Consider the following 21,847-nt stretch of genomic DNA (forward strand, 5'->3'; position numbering starts at 1 on the left):
TCCCGCAACGGATACAAATTTTACACACGTTTATCCGCATAACTCGCATAGATGCAGCGATATGAATTCCGCAATGGAAACGAAACGTGTACATGCAAACGGATAAAACAAAAATACACGTTCGCAATGCGATATTATACCGTCGTAAAATATATCTGTATGTGTATAAAATGCACATTTACCAACTTCACATACAGGAAAACGTATTTGCGTATAACCGGTATTATATGTATACCTTTGAGTAAATATATTCCGTTTGGTGGACGAAATTTCATAAACTTTTGAGCATTGAAATTTTTACCGTCCTTTGCCGCTAAAATACAGATACATAATTATAGTACATCGTGAGTTTTGCAGCGTGGAATCGTGTATATATATGGGCTATTCCGCGTCAACCGGATCAGTCATCTCTCAGATATTTTTTTAATTTGGCATGTGGATTGTGTAAGGGGAGTTAGATTTTTGTGCCAAAGCGCGAATCTCATAATGCAAAATTCGATTTTTTATTAACAATAACAAATTAGACTCCCATTTTTTTCAAAAATTCATAACTTCGGCAACAAATTAGATACAATTTTTTTTTTTTTTTCAAATTACGCGGAAAGCTCCATAGAATTTAAAAAAAAATACGAAATGGTAAAAAAAAGTTGTTATCAATTGTTTATTTAACAATTAATTTTTCAAAGATTTTTAAAACAGTGACCGACACGATCAAAAAATTTTTTTAAAATTCTGACATGTTCCTTGAACTGTACTACAACCTGTGAATTAATTCCAGAGGGGTGTTTTTCTTCGTTTTCGAGTAAAAAATCATTAAAGGTGTCGATGCGCATGAAATTGCGGCGCGTCGAGTCTCTACGTAATGGCGGGCGGCCGGTTGCCGTCCACCGCTACCCCGCGGCGGCGTCGCGGCGTTATTTTAGAGTCATTTTCACGATGTAGGACATGATTGAAAAATCTGAAAAAAATACTGTACCTTCACAAGGCCTGCTCAAAGCGATAAGTGAAGTTTCAAGAATGTGTTTTTCACCGTTTTTTTATTACAGAGATTCAAAATAACAGTTACGCACCACCAAATTTCGAATCTCTGTAATAAAAAAACGGTGAAAAACACATTCTTGAAACTTCACTTATCGCTTTGAGCAGGCCTTGTGAAGGTACAGTATTTTTTTCAGATTTTTCAATCATGTCCTACATCGTGAAAATGACTCTAAAATAACGCCGCGACGCCGCCGCGGGGTAGCGGTGGACGGCAACCGGCCGCCCGCCATTACGTAGAGACTCGACGCGCCGCAATTTCATGCGCATCGACACCTTTAATGATTTTTTACTCGAAAACGAAGAAAAACACCCCTCTGGAATTAATTCACAGGTTGTAGTACAGTTCAAGGAACATGTCAGAATTTTAAAAAAATTTTTTGATCGTGTCGGTCACTGTTTTAAAAATCTTTGAAAAATTAATTGTTAAATAAACAATTGATAACAACTTTTTTTTACCATTTCGTATTTTTTTTTAAATTCTATGGAGCTTTCCGCGTAATTTGAAAAAAAAAAAAAAATTGTATCTAATTTGTTGCCGAAGTTATGAATTTTTGAAAAAAATGGGAGTCTAATTTGTTATTGTTAATAAAAAATCGAATTTTGCATTATGAGATTCGCGCTTTGGCACAAAAATCTAACTCCCCTTACACAATCCACATGCCAAATTAAAAAAATATCTGAGAGATGACTGATCCGGTTGACGCGGAATAGCCCATATGTTACAGGTATACCTTAGACTGTATAAAAAAACATCGACTATTTATAAATTATGTTTTTTTTTTCAAAATTCGAGTCGAAAATATTGTTTGAATTGAGAAAAAAATTATGCTGTCCAAATTTCAGCGATTAATATTAACATTTAGAGATGTCTCGTAGCGATTTTCTATTTCCCATTTGAATAACATGGAAAATTTTTTTTTCATACTTTGAAACGTCTCAATAACCCGTCGACGAATTAGTGCACCGATAAGACCAGAATCGATCCACATTTCACAACTATTCAATACTCACGACAATCTCGTAATAAAATGAATAGATATTATCGATTTTTGGCCAACCAACCTCGTTAAAAAATCCTGACGTCAATTTTGAGTAATAATTTGCCATCGTGAATTTCAGATCTTACGGTAAAAGAGAGAAAAAAAGAAGTTGCAACCACTTCGGCACTAGTCGTGCAAATAATAAAATTTCAAACGACATTTGCAGAACTCTACCGTTAAATTAATTACTTTCTTTGATTTTAAAAATTTGTTACTCTGAACAAATGAGATTCAGTACCAAAGTTTACAGCAGCTAACGTATTGTAAATTGTCGACGACGTTCTATTTGTACGACTATTTGTACGTGTATCATGTATATTTGTATAGACGTTGGTGCAGCGTAGGCGGGTTGAATTGGAGAGGGTGAGAAATCGGGAACGGATTGGAAACTCTGTTCAGGGTGTAGAGCTAGGCAGCTGCACCGTCTGTTGCAGGACGATCCAATTGTCCCTTGCTTTACTTAGCGAAAGCAAATCCAAAATAACTGCCAACTCCATTACCAGCCTCAATTAACACAAAACCCCCGGTGCCCTTTCAATCCTGTAATTCGAATTCTCAAAGTTGCGACTGCGGTGCTGCAGCCTCGGACACTCCCATACTCCGAGCTTTGTTTCGGTGAAAAATACGTTTCTCTCTCTCTCCATTTTCTTTTTTTTTTCTTTTTTTTTTTTTTTACAACAAGAAACCGACTCAGGGTATCCAGCGTCAGTGACAAATCAAACTCCTTGTCATTTCTCAGTTTTCCAAACGAAAATAAACATTTTCCAGAACTCTTTTTAACCCAACGTTAGTGAAAAAAAAAAAAAAAAAAACTCTCACTTTTCATCCAAACTAGTTAAAAATTAATCATCAGATGTCTCCGTCGTAAGTTAAAATAGTCCAATTTTTCTTTCGGTTTAATTTTGTTTAAAATTAATTACCAAATATGTGAATAAACACTCGAATTTGAAGAAACTAACGGAGGTTTAGGATTAACCATTCTTTCGAAATATGAATGATAGAAGCATCGATCTGAAGGTATCGACTGTTTCTGGTACTTGTTTATATTTTTCATAAATTTTACACGGTGCTCAACATCGATTTAGCAATTTTCAAAATCCCTCCACTTCAAACGTCTCACTGCGAGTAATTTCCTACGTTTATAAGAATCGTACATCATAGAGGAAAAAAATAGAAAAAATGACCGGATCTCCTGACAATTCTCGGTTTTCTACGTTTTTCCAATAGCCAGACACCCTGGGTTTGTAATAATAATACGAGAATGATGAAAGGAAGTTTAAAAAAAAAATAAATAGATAAATAAAAAGTGCGGCGATTAACCAATTTTCTTTGGATCGATACGCTTTTGGTATCGCGTCACGAATTTCACTCTACGACATTGCGTCATTTCACCCTAATTGCATTTTGCGATTTGCGGAGTCGGAAGACGTGCATGCCAAGGCAGCAGCCAAGATTGGATCGTTAAGACACGGTTCGAAGACTGTGCAGCATGCGATTCCCATCCCTCCGGCACCTTTTATACCCATCAAGCATAGCGGGAAGGCATGGCGAAGGGGCAAATCAAGAGTAAAAGAGATACTGCCAAGGTGCATGCGGGATTTCGGAGGAGGAAGAAGATGAAGAAGAAGACGAAGAAGAAGAAGAAGAATAAGAAAAATAAAAAGAATAAGAAGAAGAAGAAGAAGAAGACGAACGAAAGCGAAGGAAGTAAAACGGAGAGCAGTTAACTTTTACGGCGGACTCAGGATGTCTTTTGACAATTAAGTATCGCCGTAAACTCTCTGCTGAGAAGAGAGACGAGCGGACCTACAACTCTATGTGTACCTACACGCACACACACGCGCACATATATTATACGCGTTACGTTGTAGATGTGAATTAGAACGCCTCTATTGAGTATATCCAGGATCAGATTTACGATTTTATAATGAAGAAATGCACCTCCAGACTGCTGCAGCATTTATAGACGTATCAATCCCGTGGACGGTGTTTCATTTTTCAGTATCTGATATAAAATTAAACTAACAATAAGCCTGCGGCAGGTGCAAAGCTTGTTGAAAAATTAATCACGTTGTGCGGTAGCAGGGACGCGGCATCAATTCCGCAGGTTAAGATACGACTTACACGCTTCTTAACCTGTTGCGTTTCCGATCATACATATGTATACACACACGTAATACATATATAATACATAGGTACGTGCATACACGAATACGTGTGTACTTGTTTCTCAACCTCGGCTGCAGTAATGTGTAATAAAATGTGTGTTTATGCATATAAACAAATGTATAAACGAAGTCTGAGACTGTATAAAATAGCGTGTACGCACACACGCGTATACATATATACATACATATATATACATATACAGGCATGTTATACGTACATAATTAAAGAAATTAAAGTCGCCGGCGTTCGCAGATATAACTTGAGATGTTTGCGAGCGGATTATGCGCCGGTTTTCATCGTTTTCACATCGCGTGTGTGTATCCAAGTCACGGTAGTAGGAGAGAAGAAAAAGAAACAAAACTAAAGGTGGACGATTTTTCTTTTCCTTTACTTTTTTTTTCCTCAAACTCGAGGGTAGGAAAAACTAACCGACTTTGACACGGGGTCGTTATGTTAATTGCGCTCAACGTTTTCACCATCGTGCAAAATTATTTTTCCAACTACACTTGACGCGTTATTACGGTCACATGTGCAGCTGTGTCGTATAACCACGCGTATTTATATCGTGCCGGGTAACATCGCATGTATCACACACATCCGCGGAGACGCTGTCACCGCAATAAACTTGCCGCAGCGGCACCCCGTCTCTGTCGAAACGATGAAAATATAAGAATGAAAGAAGGGGAATAATAACAACAACAATAATAATAATAATAACAACAACAATAACAATACAAATACAAATACAAATACAAATACGCTCGACTTAATTCATTCCTCGAATATATTATATTATTGTTAATCGTAGTACGAGTAACGATGATAAAACAAAAAAGAAAAAACATAATGGCAACAAGCGTTAGATTTTTTGATTACAGTTAAGGAAACCATAATTTCCATTCCGCTCTACTGACCAGAAGTAGGTACTTGTAACAATTTTTTTCGGTTACCGATAGAAAATGAAAATAGTTAAGAATTGTACCTACGGTGATTACCATGATATACGTGAAGGTATATTCGGATAAAATGTAGCCTGCGAGGTGAAACTGCATGGCACGGACGACGAAGTGAATGAAGAAGCTGACTCGAGGAAGAAATAAAAAAGAAGAAGAAGAAGAAGAAGAAGAAGAAGAAGAAGAAGATGATGATGAAGAAGACTTGCGATAGGAATAATTAAAATTTTCCAGTAGAGAAGAACTTAACTTTTACTATACAGCGAGCGCGAAAAGACGACGAGAGGAGGAGAAGGAGGAGGAGGAGGCCAAAGGCATGGCAGAAGAGACATCATCTTACACTCGGCTACGTTCAACGTCCTTTCAGTTCCAGCTACTGCGACTAACTATGACCATCCCAATCCATCCATCCATCCGTTCCATCCGAGCATCTCCGAAGGAGAAATACGGAAAGTTTACTTTAGACGGTGGATTTTCACACTCGATGTTTTTCCGCGGATTAACTTTATAATCGTCCACGTTGCGTACAAGGGGATGATATATATATATATATATACATATGTGCACATATAATTTTGTACGACTCACTGAACAGAATTTCTTCAATTAAAAGCTAGAATGATGATAAGAATATTATACGTGTACCTTAGGGTGTTTCAGAAGAGAATAATTTGCGATCTTCCAATGTGGCGCCATTTAAAAATTTTGTTTAGATCGAAAGAAAGATTCTGTGAAAAAATTGCGCTCACTCGATATTTCACTTTTTTTTTCACAGTTTCTGAATTAAAATTTCATATTAAATTATAACTATTTTATGAGATCGATTAATAATGAAAAAGTCGTCGGATCCACTTCTCAAATATCAACCGGAGACTTGATATTACAAGTCTGGGTCTGCTCAGTGACGTAAATTGATATTACGATTGATGTAAGCGATAAAATAAAAATTTATTCCCAATTCTTCATGAATTAAAAAAAAAAAAATGTATAAATGAAAAATCAAATGATCGCTATCTTCCACATAACGTAAAACGCTTATCTTTTTCCAGAACCTTTCTTTTAACCCAAACAAATTTTTTAGGAGATGCCATGGTGGAAAATCGCAAATTATTTTTCTTGACTTCGTTCTTCGTGTAATTTACCAATAAATCATGTAAATTTGACGCCCCATTTACAAATAGAGAGAGAGAGAGAGAAAGAAAGAAAGCATTTTACCGTGTTTAGAAATCGTTCAAGTGTAGCGGGGTAGTCGCCGGTTTATAAAAGGATGGCAAACAGAGTCTGCAAGCTGATCCAAGAAACTTATGCGTTTGGCATAATCTAGTCTGCCTGCAATAACGCAGCAGGTGCGAACAGCTGCAATTGTTGTTTGATACGCCGTGATATAACGGATCGGTTCGTCAAACACCCTCTATGTTATTTTTTAACCCTCGTAGCAACTTTTAATGAAAACCTTCGCGTTATACTTTCTTCAAGAAGTTTAAGAAGTCCAAGAAAGCAGCAGCAGCAGCTCCGTATAATTTATCCTTTGCAGTTTTTACAGTGAATTTCCACAAAACGCTGCATTCGCTTCATTGTTTAATTATAAATAATTATAAAAATTATAAATAAATATATATATATGTATTTATTGCAACTTTCGCTACCGATCGCATCGACTAATTTATCGTTAGTCTCGATAAATCGAAGAGACGTTGTAACCTTACCGCGAGAATTCCGCACCTCTGATTCCGCGTGATGCACCTACGTTTCATACTTGCAAGTCGGAGCATTATTTACCTAACGCTGCGTGACTCCTGCCGAGTTCTCGCACCTAGTCTAAATTAGTAGGTAGAGTCGAGTAAACCCAGCCTGACCCAAAGCACGGATCTGCATCATATTATTCTGAATGTTTGCACTACGTCCACTAATTGGATCTACTGCCGTACACCCCCCGCATGCATATAATATACATATATATATACATACATATATATGGTATACGAAGCAATCTCTCGCCCGGCAATTCGCGTCACGCTTGTCTTTTCGAGCTCGCTATCGCATTCTGAAACATTTTTTTTTCCGCATCTATGTTAGCGGTTTTTCATATATATTTATTTGTTTATTTATTTTTTTTTTTCGTTGCCTTTCTCTATTTGTAATAACAATTGTGTAATTGGGACTTTACGAAGGTAAAGAGAGTGTAGACTTTCAACGGATTTTGAAAAACTTTTTACTCCTCGAAACAGGAATTCAGTCTCGTTGTTTTCTATGCGTTTAACCGTATTTTCGAACGGTTTGTTCGTCGAAAGGAGAAAGGGAAAACATTTTTTTATAATAAGAGAAGAAAACAAATCACAACGCGATGACCAAATTTTGAGAGAAGCTTCAAGAAACCAGATACGGACAGAATTCAAAAGTTGAATGATTTAAACTGACTTGTCGTTTACCCAATAAAAAAATAAATAAAAAATAAAAAAAGACCGAATGAGGTTAATTATTCCTCCACAATAATAACATACCTTATACATCGCTATATTCGTACATAGATAACACATGCTTCATATTATTATACATACCGTGGAATATAACGCCGCTAAGCACAAATAGAACTAACCGCAAACTACCTGTCGGCATTGCTAATTAGATATGGGATCTTCGCGACTGAATTGTCATATCGAGTTTAGATTATAGTAAGCTACGCGTACGGGGGGTTCAGGATATAATAATGCCTGGAAATGCATATACCAGCTGTACGAACCTTGTTATATTACGTCGTAGTAAAAAGGACGCGATAAGTTATATAATACTTTTCAGTTTCACAAATTAGGGTGTTTGGAACTGAGAATAAAGAAAAAAAATATGCAATCAATCAATCAATCTTTTACCGGATTAGTTTGTCTCGTCTTTAACTCTTCTCATGTTTTCGGGCTCGCCGATTAAATTCGCTTCAATCAATTTCTTTCTAACATTAATAATTTACATTATATCGCAATAATTATTCTCGAGTATTGAAAAAACCTATTCGTATATTATCAGAAACGGCAAAAAATAAAAAAAAAATAAATTAAAAAAAAAATGGAAAGAAGTACGTTAAAAAGATCGCTTACAAAAAATGGATACAAATGCTACTGTGACTGATAGGGTGAAATCGCTCGTTAACAAAGTATTAGCTGTAGATATACGTATAAATTTTTTTTTAAAATATACCCATATATACAACAAATAAGATTGTTCGCCGGGTGCACATTTGTATAATAATTGGCAAAGTAGATCTGCGTTGCGGAATTGTAGCAGTACAATAAGTAAGCTGCGGCGAGTTATTCCCAATAGGGGTGGTGGTCGCGAAGGGGTGGCGAAACTCTGTAGCAACAATTTACAATAGACTGTAGAAGATAACAAGTTTGTGCGACGGCGGCGGGGCCAACTGTGCAAGAACCGAAGCCCTTGCCAATATTGTACGATTCGAACTCCTGCAAGGGAAGGAAACAAGCAAGCGCATCGCTCGCCTCCCTGATCTACCCTGCACACACGTACTTGATGTTTCGCCATTTTCGCAACTGTATGCAAAGTACAGAATCCAGCCACTAATTTCGAATGCACTCGATGCACGCATGCCTGCACGTACGTACATGGATGTACAAACCCCGAACCCGAACCCACTGTGTCAAACTGAATTTCTCCGCCTGTCTGTCTCTGTGTACTCCTGGAACTCCTTACCGCAGGTATATCTCAATTTCTAGTATCTATCCCCTTCTCCCCCGCCCTCTCCCTCTCACTCTCTCTCTCTCTCTCTCTCCTCGCGCCGTGCAGTTTGAAATCCCACATCACCCCGGGTCCCATGGTTTGTTCCTTCCTATGTATGTACGTACGTATGTACGTATGTATGTGTGTCGAGTTTCCCGCATATCAGAGCAAACTGCATCGGAATGATCGAATTACTCGTTTCAAATTACCGTTCCGCCTTATTCTTCTCCCTCGTGCCGTCGAATTTTAAAAAACACGTCCATCTGCGGGATACACGTCGGTCGTGAAAATTTGTTGAAATAAAAAATAAAAAAAGGATATTATGTAAGGGGAATTCCATGCGAACCCGACCAACGCCCGACTCTCAACATTTGTGATTTTGTTAAAAAAAAAAAAAAAAAAATCCTCTACTAAAGTAAATCATTTACCCTACAAAATCGTTCCCAATTCCAACGATAGTAAACTGATATTTTCATTTTTTCCACGAGACAATTAAAAATCCTCCAACAATTCCAGGTTTTCCATGGCCCTTTTTAAATACCCTGATATTGAAAAGTTTTTCAGCTGTGTGTCCACCCTCTAAATCTACCTTACGAAAGAATGAAAGAATTACCGCGTGTTGGATTGATTGAATTTTTTTACAACCGGATGGTACAGAAAGCGGATGCAAAAACCGTACCCCGTACAATCTACATCGTAAACTGTGACCAATGCTCGTAAAATAACGATAGGAAAACGGGGATGCGCAACTGAATTTTGTTACTCGTTCAAAAATATTGCTGCCGCGACGTGAAAAAGAAGATTAGAAAAAAAATAAATAAATAAATAAAACTAAAAGTAATCAGAGCGTAGGTACAGCGACGAAACGTAACCGAACGTGACTACATTTCTTTCTCTTCTCCTGTTTCCTCCTTCTTTCTATATTTTTTTCATCTTTTCTTTTTTCCATCGCCGTTGATTTTATACACGGCGAAGTTAAAACAAAGAGAGAGAGAGAATAAAGTGTTCGGTGCAATTAGTGTAACGTAGAATGGAAGTTTCCCGCTTTCGACTAAATATACGTCACGTGTAATTTCTGCGCAATGCACATGCACATGTAACGGACGATGTGTTTACGTGTATGCAATGTGCATGGAATACAGCGTCACGCACAAGGCGATAAAAAAGGCCGACGAAACGTTGCACCAGCAACTGTGAGAATTGCAATCAGACTTTGCCTCAGGAGTTTGCAACTGTTGCGATTATATGACGACGACTACCACGGCATGCGTTGCGTTACGTGCATATGTGTGTGTGTGTATATATATATACATATATATATATATATATATGAGGCAAGTTCGAATGCACGTTAACACCAATATTTAATTTGTGCAAGTCCGGCAAATTAATCGAGTCCAACCGCTGCTTGCCTGCTTCCTTGCTCGGTATTAACAGAAAACACGTTTTGCCTTGCGTGCGAAAATTAAAGAGCGAATTATAAACTGATGCTAAAAATTTCGAACACCTATTTTACTTGGATATCGTTCATCTCTTATTTTATCCTACTTTCTGGATCATTGCCGATATTCGAATTATACTGATCTGACGATTCACGAAGTAATAACTTTTACAACCATACGGGCATATTCGGTACTTTCGATTTTTATTTATTTATACCCTAATTTCGTTCGTATTATTAACCCTGCAAATATGATACGATAATCAATGAATGATTATTAATCTTTAGGACCTTTTCTTTTTTTATCGATTGTAGATTTTTTATTCTTACGGCGTTGAAATGAAAAGAAAACTTTGTTAACAATTCTTTTTTTTTTCCCCCAAAGAAACAGGTAGAGCATAAACTATGCGATTATTAAATGTATTATAAATATTTTTTTCAACACGCAATAAGGATTAACTCTCGGGTCCCGATATATGTAAAAACTTTTTAAGGTTGAAATCGTGAGGAAAAATTCGGCTCATGTTTTTAGCACGTTCGGGTCTTGAATTATTGTGCAAATTTCGGAGGGGAATCAAATGTTTACACATAGTATTGTAAAAAAATCTCGTCGAGCCGCGAGTGTACTTAACAGATATAGGTAATGCAAATTCAGAATGAACTCATCGCGACGATGATAACGTAATTTTTACCGTATATGGAAGAAATAGAAGAAATTGAATCGTCGAATATTTAAACAAGGTGGATTAACGGTATACAGCGAGAGAATAGAAAGTCCGAGTAACCAACTAACCCAATACGGGTTTAATTTCACTCAAATGTATGCACGTACTCATATATACAAATGTCCGTGATACGTACATAATGACCGTCGTAATTATTCATCGTAAATTTGCCTAAATACGTCGGTAAAAAGTACGTGAAAATATGAAATTCTGATTGAAACATCGATTAAATCGAAGCTATTGAATTCGATCTTGAATTTATATTTATATACATTAACGGAGGAAAAAAAAAACATAACGCGACTGTTGAAAACGTGACGAAAACATGTTGGTTGTAACACTTTAAGGATCGACTGTATTCTCGGTTAAGGTCAACTCGAGGCTTAATGAACGTTAGAAAACAGCTTTGAAAGTACGGCATAACGTGTATAAAAAAAAAATGCAAGACCTGTTTTCCCGCATTACAAACTTGTTGTACAAAGAATTGCCAGTCACGCTGAATGGGGAAATTATAAAAACACGTTCCGACGAACTGGACATACGAAATTGATTAAATTCGTCGAGGCGAGGAAAAGGGGGAGGAAACAAATCCGTCGCAAGAACCGGAAACAAGAACTCGGTCTGCTGCAGGAGCGGGGAAATTTTCAGTTTCGCAAAATTGGACCGTGGTAATATACCTTGAACGAGAGAGCTTTCCAATGTGAAAATAACAACCTGAATAATTCATGCCGTTGCCGCTGCTGCTCCTGCTGCTTCTGCATCCTCGAATCGTGAATTTCAGCGTGAAAATAGAGGAATGTATGAAGGAAATTTTGTCCAGCGATAAAATTTGGATAATTCGAAGGGAAACCTTTTCCCCGAATGTTGATTTAATATATTATAAATATATAATCGAATTACTGCGACTTGATTTCTGGTTTTTCGACAGAAACGTGAAACTGGTTTTCTCCGAGTACGATTTTCTACCTCTTTTTATACATCAACTCGGAAACTGGGCCTCGCGCTTAATCTCGATCAGGGATATTATTATATTACTTGCTGCACGCGTTTGCGTGAAAGCGGACTTATTGTAGGAAAGGTCGTAACCGGAAACTATCATCGCGCGTTTTTCTTTTTACAATTATTATTATTTCCATTCAAATATTACGAAACAATTTGCGAATACTGTAATAATATACATTATCTCAAAAACTGCACGGCCTCAAGTGAGTCTATAATTTATATCTAACTCTCCGTTATATTCATTTTGTCAAGCTCTATTAGTCGCTGAATTTGTTTCAGAGAAAGCGGGGTTCAGCGTAATTTCTTACATAATTCAAATATGCGTAGAGGAAAAAAATAAATAACAAATTATGCAGAATTTTTTCACGGAAAATAGAATTGGTCTTTTCTTTGTTTAAAAAATATGTATATGTGAAAAAGTCGACCCGGCCTAAATTCACGGCAGAGAGTGGGAGAGAGAGATAACAAGAGAGTTTCTATGTTAATTTCTATGAACAATTACAACATAGAAAATCAAATGAAACCTGGTACAGGACCGATTTTAAAGTTTTTATCCGTCGGCTCGTAGAATCACCAATACAAAACGTTCCTGAGTTTACAGAAATTGAACGAAGGCGAAAAGTGACAAGAATTTCTCCTCTCAAACTAGACAGGTATAAATTCATCAGCTAATTGGAATGAGAGATACTTGTCGGAGTTCGGGGGTTGCTCAATTCTTTTTTTACATACGTCGACAAAGAAAAAAACGATTAATTTCCTTTCACGAGAGCCAGGGAAGTGAAATTAATCCACAATCTCGAATCTGTGTCTCATTTCTCTTTCGATATGTCGTGTGTATACATATATGTACAACACAAATGAGTGCGGATACTCAGGCATCGCACGAAGTGAATTGTCGATAACAACATAACGTGCTTATAAATTAACAATAGCCTAGTTTGGCTGTTCACCGAGTCGATATATTGTTTCAATTACGAGACCGTGTCTGCGATTCAAGGATCGAAGACGAGGAAAAAGATTGAGAAGGTGATCGAACTGGCAAAGAATGACCAAAAATAATCAATCATTTTTCAAACTCGATTAATCGACGGACTCGATCATTTTCCCGCATGATAGATTTTTGTTTTTTACTCTCACGCACGACGCTATACAATTTCAATTCATGTGATTAAAATATCGATTATTATAATTGTCTTGCTTACTAAGTACCCGTTTGACATAACAAGTGAAAGATAGATGAATATTTTTACCTGAAATTAAAAAATATTTTGAATAAAACTGTAAATTATCAACGAACTTTTCTGCTATTAAAACTACGTATTGAAATTTATAAAATTTTGGATTCACGTGCAAAGTTTAAAAAAAGCGATATAATCGATTAATCAATTAATTTTTGCCGATTCAATCGAGTCGTGTTCGATTATTTTTTTTAACTAGATTAATCGACGCATCGATTACTTTTAGCTTAGTGGCCATCGCTAGAACTGGTGGTGCGGGAAAGTTCGATAAAGATAAGAAATGAAGAAAAAGAAACGCAATGGAAAAATAAAAAAGAAAACAATGACGAAATCACGCGTGACCCAAAAAAGAATTTTTGTGAAAAAATGAGTTTCATCAATGGCTCGTTTGCGATTGCGAACATGCAGGAACATTAAATGCATCGAAGTAATTTGATCCGACAGGTAAAGACCGAAGCGCGAACTGAATCTTCGCGAATTGTTCCCTGCGGAGTAAAACGTAGTAATTTAGTCCCGCAGACGGGTCGGGGCAATTTAATCAGCTGGTACAGCGACCTATACATACGTGCCTAATGTACCTAGAGGTCTATAACGTGTGTACAGGTGGCGGAAATTTTCACCAATGCGATGCAGCGAGAATTTCGTTAAAATTGAGGTACAAGCAATGGTTTTTTCATTTTTTCCCCTTCCGCGCTTTAAACTCCTAGCAAAAATGCATTCAATAATGGAAAATTACCAAATTTTTGCACCCGCGGTTTCTTACAATATTGATGGTATTATAAAGTGAAAAAAAAGTTTATTTACTTTTAACAAACGTATATTTTCATACGACAAAACAAAGGTTTCGTTGTTAGGATCAAATTTTGGTTGAGTCAAATATGATTTGTCAACGATTAACAAAGTTTTGTCGAATAAAATTTGACAATAATAACGAAACATTTAGTTCGCCACATTCAAGTGTACGTTTTATTAACGATAAATAAACTCTTTTCTCGGTGTACGCACGTGTTTCGATCCTCCACAGTAATCTGCGGAATCACGGTTGTATATCGTTATGCAATATGCATACATTGGAATTCTTTTTAACGTGTAACCGCAAAACGAGTATCGGACAATTTGTTACGCAATCTTTTTTACAGATTGACCCCGTCGCATCATCTGTTTATGAAAATTCGCAAAAACTTAGGCTCAGCCAGTTACACAGTTTTCTAGTTATTCTAATTTTAGACTCAAACATTTTAGCGGTTCAGCACAGTTCGAGCTATCGGAAAATTTTCTACCTATTTTTCTTACCCTTTATTTATTAATAATATTTTTTCTTTCATAGATTCTGCACAATAAATATTATAAAATAAGGTATAAAAAAACTGAGACAAAAAACTATCCTAAAATCTCGAATATTTAAACGGTTGAAAGAAGGTACGACAATTTTTACGAATTTTGATTAGAAAAAACTTTTTCTAGAACGCGGTTGGTGTATGAGATTCAGAGCGAATCAAGAGACATGTTAAACTTGAAAGAAAAAAGTACGAAGTTCAAGTATACTTGAGATAAAAAAAAGTTTGCCAAAATATTATTCGTCGTCTCAAGAACTATGTATCGTACTTAAATTTAGAGATGAAACAAACAATAGTACTAATTTTTATATTCTCTGTTTTTTATTCCACAGTGGCGTTGCCGATGAAGAATGTGACGGCTAACTCCACAACGGGGTTGAACCTGGCGGAAACAATGTTTTCGGTTGGCGATGAAGATGAATCGTCGCCGGTAGATGAGGATGCAGAATTCAAAGATCGGTACCGAAGACTGATACCGTACATGACATTTTACGTCTCGAACAACAACGTGAACCAGCAATCGCAATCGCAGTCGTCGACTCCCTACAAGGGAATGATGAGAATTTCACCAAATGTGCAAAGAAGACCGGTACCTCCAGCTTCTCACCTGCGATACAACAATTATGGAACAAGAAACAACCACCCAAAGGGGGTTGGAAACGGCGTAAAACAGACCCAACAGTACTACGTGAGTCCGCCGACGGTTCCTCATGAAAAATTCATACCGTCTGTCCAATATGACCCGAAAGATACCGATAACGAGGAGTACTTTACGCCTGTGCGATACACCCAGAGTCCCAATATTGAAGACTACCAATCGTCCCACTATCAGAGGCCCAGTTACCTGACACCGAGGCCGACGACATCCTCGTCGACTCTACGCGTCAACGAACATCAGCACCAACAGCGACCGCTTCAGTTGTACTTCACAACGCACAGACCAACCACGATGAATTTCACACCTGCTGGATCGTACGCCGAGATCTTGGTTCGGAAGGAATCGCTGCCTAAACGACCCACTCAGAGACCGCCTTACGTCAAGTATGACCAAGGAGAAACGATAAATTATCCTGGGGCTGAATTCGAACCTCAGCGATACGTCAGACCGCAGCCCTTCAGACTCCCGGAACAGGCTTCGGCATCTTTGCAGTCTTCTCACTTTACTTCTTCTGCTCATCAGCTTGGCCAGAGACAGCGAAATCCGTCGACACAGGCGACCCTGAACCACATAGTAAAAAGTCTTCAACTAACTAATCAGCTCCCAGAGATGTTGAACGCGGATAATATTGACGAGAGTATTAAGACCCTTGTGGAAATACTTAGTCTGTTGAACAATGGAAGGAAGTACGAGCTGCCGCACTCTCAGCAAAATTCAGGGTCTGTTTTGCCGGTTGTCGACTCCTCTCCGAAGTACGTTCAGGAGTATCAAGACGCTTACGAAGTTGCTCAGGCTAGGCCCAAGCCCTCTACGAAGAGGCCGTTGAAACCGACTCGAATCAGACCAATCGTAGTTCAAGATAACACGAGGCCATCTAACGGACCCTATCACGTCAATGTGATCGACATTATAGGGAGAAAATACTTACCGACAATTTTGCCGGAGAATCAGAAAGAGGCTACCGGGCTCTCGGAGCGACCGCGAATCGTTGAAACCACAACGTCGCAAGGGTATAAAATAAATGAAGAAACTCCTGGAGATCCTCCGGTGGACGACAATGTCGCAGTGACGATCTTTCCTCTGACAACCGAAGAACCTGCGGCACAAAATTATCCACCACCTGACGGAGCCTCGTCTCATGTTCAAAATTTTCCACCGACGCCACTGAAATACGGAGCAACCAGAGGTAAACCTAATGTCGATTACCCTGCATACGCTACGATACCAAAAACAGGATTCAGCTGCTCGACCCAACGGTATAAAGGCTTCTTCGGAGACCCCGACACGGGGTGTCAAGTAAGTTGATCTTTTATTCGATTCATTTTTATCGTTATCAGATTGATTGTACAGGAATTGTGGATTCACCAACGACCATTTTTTGTTTGTTAGGTCTGGCATTACTGCGACTTGAACGGTGGAATGTCCTCTTTCTTGTGTCCAAACGGTACGATCTTTAGTCAGGTAGCTCTGACTTGTGACTGGTGGTTCAACGTCAAATGTGAATCAACGGCACAGCTTTACGTGCTCAACGAACGATTGTACAAGTACATACTTCCAGTGATGCCCAAGTTTCCAGAAGATTTTAGTGGGCCGGAAGTGGATCGATACTTGGAATTGAAATTTAAAGAAATAGAGGCAAAAATGAAGGAGAAGAAGCTTAGAAAACAACAGGTGGACAAAAATAAGACAAAGAACAGCACGCAGATTGAAGACAATATTAAGCAATAGATTGACGATTCGATATTCCCTTCTTCAATATTTATTTTCCTCTGCTAATAACCGGTAACAATTGACACTGCAACGAATTTGCATTTCAAATTTTACAATTGCCTAATATGAAATCTCAACAGTCGCGTGCAAATGATAATTACTTGACGGACTTAAATCTTAAATCTATAGATGCAATTAATGGATTTCAGTGAAATATTTTCGTCGCTTCATTGTACGGAGATGATAAACGGTGTTTTGTAAGAGTTTTCTTCGATTCCTCTAGTCATAATAACTTTTATAAGTATGTGTAATAAATATTTATGCGAGACTGTGACAAACCCATTATTACGTATATTCGGTGCTATGCATATTGTGTAGAAAAGAATTTTCAAGACTATAGATCGATTTTTACCAGCGATGGGTACGCAGGAAAAAAGATTTTTCTTTTTTCCTCGCTGTCATTTTTTCCTCAGATACGGTATTTATGGTGAAGGTTACATAAATATTATATATATATCTACTAATCAAATTTAACGATCGGAACTATGTTCACTTTAGATTGTGTTTAACTCATGAAAAAACGTTCGCTTGTAGTAAACGCACAAATACGCTGAACATATTTTGTTCTTATTAACGACGAAAGAAACTATCGTCAAGTTTTACAGTCAATCGAAGATACGAAGTAAAATGAGATTATAGCATTAAATTGATTCTACAAGAGTACCTAAATCTTTTTTTTTCTTTAGTTTTGTTATATTAAAATTATTGAATAAAAATATTTATTCATTTTTCTATACTTCATGCACTGATTATTTGCACACACTTATCCCTCGTATGTTGTTTGGTCATCAGTTGCAAATACAGAAAAGGACAGGTACGTGTTAACAATATGATTAATTTTTCTTACCTTTTCAGTCTGTTTCACCCGCAGCAACATCTCAGTTAATTTCTCGATTACATCCTGAAGCTGCGGTTTCAACTCCTGATTCTATAAAATAAAAACATATTTTATAAAATTAAATTTAGAAGCATTGAGGGTTTTTCCAAAAAGTTTACCCAAGCAGTTTTGTGAAGACTATCTAATTTGGTTGAAACTAATGAACGAATTAAATCATTCGGCGTCACTTTTCTAAAAATATACCTTTTCAAGTGTAGAATATATTTTTATAATAAAATATGAAATATAATATGTAAATATTTTTTAGAAATTTAGAAAGATGTCTTTTCTTTGTTATTCACAATTCGATACGCTCGAACTTACAACAGGTAATGTAAAACTAAATGCAGTCAAATTGGAGATAACCTATAAATAAAAAAATAACAAACCTTCTCCGACTGAGTGACTATACTGTGATCTCGATGAGAGAGAAGCAGGCAGTGTGTGCAGGCTGATACGTTACATTTTTGACAATGAAATTGGACGCTTTCTTTGGGATGGATGTGACACTCATTTGATAATAATTTCCAGAAGTCGTGACTATCTTCTATCAAGGACACTTTCTGATGACTCTGCAGAGCTCTTCCATGAATCTGTTTCAGTTAAAGAAGCATATCCGATTTCAAAACGTAATGCCAACCATCTTAAGCGAAGTCGCATAATAAATAGTCGATTGAATTCTGCATACGGAAAGCGATTAAAAGAAAAAACACAAAAATTATTCCATGAAATATTTAACACAAACCTTAGTGTAACACAAGTTGCAGAAAAAAACGTTGCACTGCCGACATCGAAAATCTGCCTTGAGTCCGCATTCTGAACAATGCTCTTTAAAAACAAAAATAAGTTATATCAAGCATACGCGTAAAAAGCTAGTCAATGAAATGCAAGAATGTTTTTTTTTAATCTTCAATATAAATGTTACTGTACTTCTCTACATGGAAGGTAAAAAGAAAATTAACTAGACTCTGAGAAATTACTCCTCAAACTTAATCAAGTTTCTCTCAAATAAAAGTCAAAGTAAAAAATGTGTGTACATATGCTAATGCAAAAATATCTACTCCACATCCTCGACAAAGTTTCACAAGAACAACTTTTCATATCAGAATTAACCAACGTCAAACAAAACTATAGCACAACCAGAATGGATTATCGTTTTAATACATGACATACTGAATTTAAAATTTTTCTGAATTTTCTTCAATATTTCTCATTTTTACAATCAACTCAAAGCATAGATAAGCCGAAAGTCAGACTGTCTTCGCAATAAAATTGTATATTCTTATAATTCATTGTTTCCGTAGGCAGCCACGCACCTATATTTTCACTCAAAGATTTTTTGTGTCGAGCCGCCGCCGATTGCTGAAAAGTAATATTTGGCTCAGCGCAATTCAATCCTGCGGATTGACTTGCAGTAATTAACCCCAAGGTATATAAGTTAGGTGAAAAATTGGCCTGCTCGTTGGTATTTGGTTGAAAAATTGTGCCACAAACTCCACACATCTTTGTCGTACAAGTCTTGACACATATCTCGCATATCGCGTGTCCACATTGTAGCAGTAGCGGAGTCTTTCCGCGAAACTGATGTGTTCCTGTAATAAAAAAATTAAATAATAAAAAAAATTGATACAAGATAAATTAAAAAAGGCAAAAATCAGGCAATCAATGCAGTCTGTACTATCACACAACAGCAAATCAGGTATATTTAAGAAATCAATCTGCATGACCCATGCCTCAAGAAGCACTAGACTTAAAGTAAAAAATTGTGCTTTCTTCGGCTTTGCCATCTCGGCGTTAGCTTTTGGTCTCTTCGTAGAGTTTAGACTCGAAGTATTACCTTAAAAAGTGTCGTAAAGAACTGAACGCCAATGACATGTATCATGATTGTTGGCGACTGTAGATTTACTTCAGAGGGAATCAATCGTACAACTACAACGAAAGGTTGATATAAAGCGAACAGAAATGGTCTAATATCGTACAGACTAGGTGATCTCGAAAGATTGGTTGATGAGAATTGTGTAGAATAAATCGTCTTACAGCCTGTGAAAGAAAGAAACCCATAATAGCGAAATTTGCATCGAGATGCAACAAGCGTGGACGACAATGTGTCAACACGTGCTCCATGTACAAGGTACGTCAAAAACTGCACGTCAGATTAACGCGATGCATAATGATAATCGGCCGTTATCAGGTCCTGCTCTCCAGTTTCCTGTAACTTAATTATTCTTCTTTCTCTGTATGCGAAAATCTATGCCAGGAAATCCTCTTGCGTTAAGTATCGAAATGAAGCCGGCACGCATGCAGGATCCATCCTCGAAACGAAAACAATAAAATGAAAAGTGTACGTATAATTAACTTACCTCGAAACGAGAAGGTGTGTTTGCAATTGGCACATGTTGAGTATTTCAGTTTTGTCTGAAGAATCGAATGCATTTTTATTCGCAAATTAACACTTTGATTGTACTGCATTTACACGATGTACAATTACTCTTTCAAACACTTTTGCACTCGTGGTCCTACATCGTCTCGCGCAATGCGTAGTGTTGGGGGTTACCACACTCAGCGGTATGCTTACGGACGTACATGTTAAGCCACTGCCATCTGAATCCCGAACTTAAATTTTTCAAATATTTGTCCAGTTCATTCAACACTGTTCACACGATCGGAAATGTTCGTAACTGTACGGGTACGCGGTAGTATCGTCTTAAAGCGCACACTTCACGCTGCTTACAGCTGAATTCACAGAAGGCATTCGCTGATGTTCGAATTCTAAACAGACTGGACAAATATGGCTGAAATAAAATCGATAAATTGTAAGTCTGGTCGCCATTACCGACCGTGCCGACCGCAAATAAAATCAATTATCTGATGGTGAGAGAATATCAACGGTATTTCTGAACCATGTATTCTTTTCTCGGTTTCTAAACACGTTGCTTGGACAGTCAGAATCGAAAGTACATATTTTACAGTAGTGGTATTTACCAAGCGCGGTGTTTCGCTCAAGCATGACTTGACATCGCAAGTGTAGGTAAGGCAGATTCTTCTGTCATGAGAATCTCGCGTATCAAGAATTTAAATCGTATTTTCAAGGCGACAGTGTGCTAGAACTTGTTATGAAAACAAGTGATAGACTTGCCACACGCCGCATGTACAAAAATATTACTTTTACCTAAGGCTACTGACTCATTAATTTTTCTTGCTGAGACGCTGAATCTTTAATAACTCGATGAACTTAATTCATGACGGGTAAAAGCCTGCAAAGGAGTAAAACACACGGATATAAACAGTCAGAAGGGTTGATATATGGCTTTCAAGTAAATAACCACCCATAATATGTGCTGACAATTGATTCGTTTGGAAAATAAGAGTTTCCGTGTATAGTATACAGGTAGGGACAAACGGTAGATCTAACGGGACGGCCGTTCTTGGTATTTTTTTCTTTAGTATTACATTGCTGGTACTTATTCGTTCCACTGCCCGCACCCAGCGTCGTGTATAAGTAATCATTACGAAATTAGAACCACAAGCGTCGATCCGAATGTCGAGGGTCTTGTACAACCGCAATCACGGTATAAACGTTAGAAAAAAATCAATTAAGACAAGAATCTGACGTGTATTAGCCCGTAATATTACAAGGACCTTTACATTCACTACTCCGAGAACCAGACGATAAAATTTTTGTTTTTGTTCTTGCTTCTATTTTTGTTCGCGGGATCAAAACTGGTCGTCCCCAGAACGCTTACGTCGCCTTTCACGTATACACGAATTTATACGTGTACGTATAGGTACACATATTTAAATACTGTTATACGCTCACTATCAGCCTGCGACAGACCGGCACGTGATGAGTCTAAAGTATGTACTCCGAAG

The 21,847-nt window shown here is 37.4% G+C and overlaps 2 protein-coding genes across 3 annotated transcripts in view; one reads left to right on the forward strand and one right to left on the reverse strand.

Annotated features, from left to right (window-relative positions):
• Positions 1 to 17,129, forward strand: part of LOC124184065 — a 31,374-nt gene extending 14,245 nt beyond the window's left edge. The window contains exons 2-3 of the mRNA XM_046573443.1: positions 15,005 to 16,626; positions 16,720 to 17,129. Coding sequence (XP_046429399.1) covers positions 15,005 to 16,626; positions 16,720 to 17,058 — 1,961 coding nt within the window. The 3' untranslated portion in view covers positions 17,059 to 17,129. The remainder of the gene's footprint in view (positions 1 to 15,004; positions 16,627 to 16,719) is intronic.
• LOC124184052 (RING finger protein 17) overlaps positions 1 to 20,742 on the reverse strand; it is a 103,282-nt gene extending 82,540 nt beyond the window's left edge. The window contains exons 1-5 of one of the 2 annotated variants that reach the window (XR_006871116.1): positions 20,338 to 20,742; positions 19,294 to 19,569; positions 18,723 to 18,805; positions 18,367 to 18,570; positions 17,948 to 18,028 (exon numbers count right to left, since the gene is read on the reverse strand). Coding sequence is in view for 1 of the 2 variants with exons in the window: in XM_046573411.1 (XP_046429367.1) it covers positions 17,948 to 18,028; positions 18,367 to 18,570; positions 18,723 to 18,805; positions 19,294 to 19,569; positions 20,338 to 20,446 (753 nt within the window). In the remaining variant the exon portion in view is untranslated. The remainder of the gene's footprint in view (positions 1 to 17,947; positions 18,029 to 18,366; positions 18,571 to 18,722; positions 18,806 to 19,293; positions 19,570 to 20,337) is intronic. The other variant, XM_046573411.1, reaches the window with a different exon arrangement.
• Between the last annotated feature and the right edge of the window lie 1,105 nt (positions 20,743 to 21,847).

The sequence above is a fragment of the Neodiprion fabricii genome, chromosome 1 (genome assembly GCF_021155785.1).
Source record: "Neodiprion fabricii isolate iyNeoFabr1 chromosome 1, iyNeoFabr1.1, whole genome shotgun sequence".
Taxonomy (NCBI): domain Eukaryota; kingdom Metazoa; phylum Arthropoda; class Insecta; order Hymenoptera; family Diprionidae; genus Neodiprion; species Neodiprion fabricii.